The 690-nt window shown below is 49.4% G+C and overlaps 1 protein-coding gene across 1 annotated transcript in view; it reads right to left on the bottom strand.

The window, feature by feature from the left end:
• GREB1 (growth regulation by estrogen in breast cancer 1) overlaps window positions 1-690 on the bottom strand; it is a 27,066-nt gene that overhangs the window by 14,653 nt on the left and 11,723 nt on the right. The window contains exon 8 of the mRNA XM_008585751.1: window positions 232-374. Within this exon, the coding sequence (XP_008583973.1) occupies window positions 232-374 (143 nt within the window). The remainder of the gene's footprint in view (window positions 1-231; window positions 375-690) is intronic.

Genomic DNA, 690 nt, shown 5'->3' with positions numbered 1-690 from the left:
TAAATGTGCAGCCCCAGGAGAATCTCTGTTCTGTAGCGTTGGCAATAATTAGACTATTGAAGGGAACCCAGAATACAAGCAGACTGGGAAGCAAGGGCTTCCAGAACTCCCTATCTCCCACTCTGGAATGGAAACAGGAGAGAACAGGGAAACAGACAATGTGGTGGAGATGGAGCACCAGGCAGAAGCTGCTGGAAGCATGACCTGAGATGGGCTGCGCCGGTGGCCTACCTGGTAGCGGGGATGGAAGCCCATGTACTGGTGGCACTGCTCACAGTGGTGGTACGTGTTATACGCTGCATACTTGGACAGTCTCATCCGCGCTGTCTGACGCCGCATGAAGAGGTCCTCAGGCTTCCGGGACATCCCTCTGTCTGCACAAAACTCCCCAGCGTTAAAGAGCAGCAGGAAGCAAAGCACGTGCTTCCCCTGCCTACTCAAACTGACGCCGACTGAAATGCTCCAGAATAAGCAGCCAGTGTTGCGTGGTTGGTGAGGATTGCCTCTCACCTCTCTGGGCCCTTAGGTGACTTGGCTGGTCAAAGGAGAGGCCAAAGTCTCAGTGGGATAAATAAAGAAATCATGTTCATACAGTGCCTTACTTGTGGACCTAAAAACGTTTTATAAATACACATTTAAGGATTCACTACATGACAATTTAAATTGACTGCCAACTTTTTTTTTTTTTTT

This window comes from Galeopterus variegatus, unplaced genomic scaffold (assembly GCF_000696425.1).
Source record: "Galeopterus variegatus unplaced genomic scaffold, G_variegatus-3.0.2 Scaffold3698, whole genome shotgun sequence".
Taxonomy (NCBI): domain Eukaryota; kingdom Metazoa; phylum Chordata; class Mammalia; order Dermoptera; family Cynocephalidae; genus Galeopterus; species Galeopterus variegatus.
The sequence above is the reverse complement of the archived record's forward strand: the minus strand, read 5'-3'. Positions and strand labels throughout refer to the sequence as shown.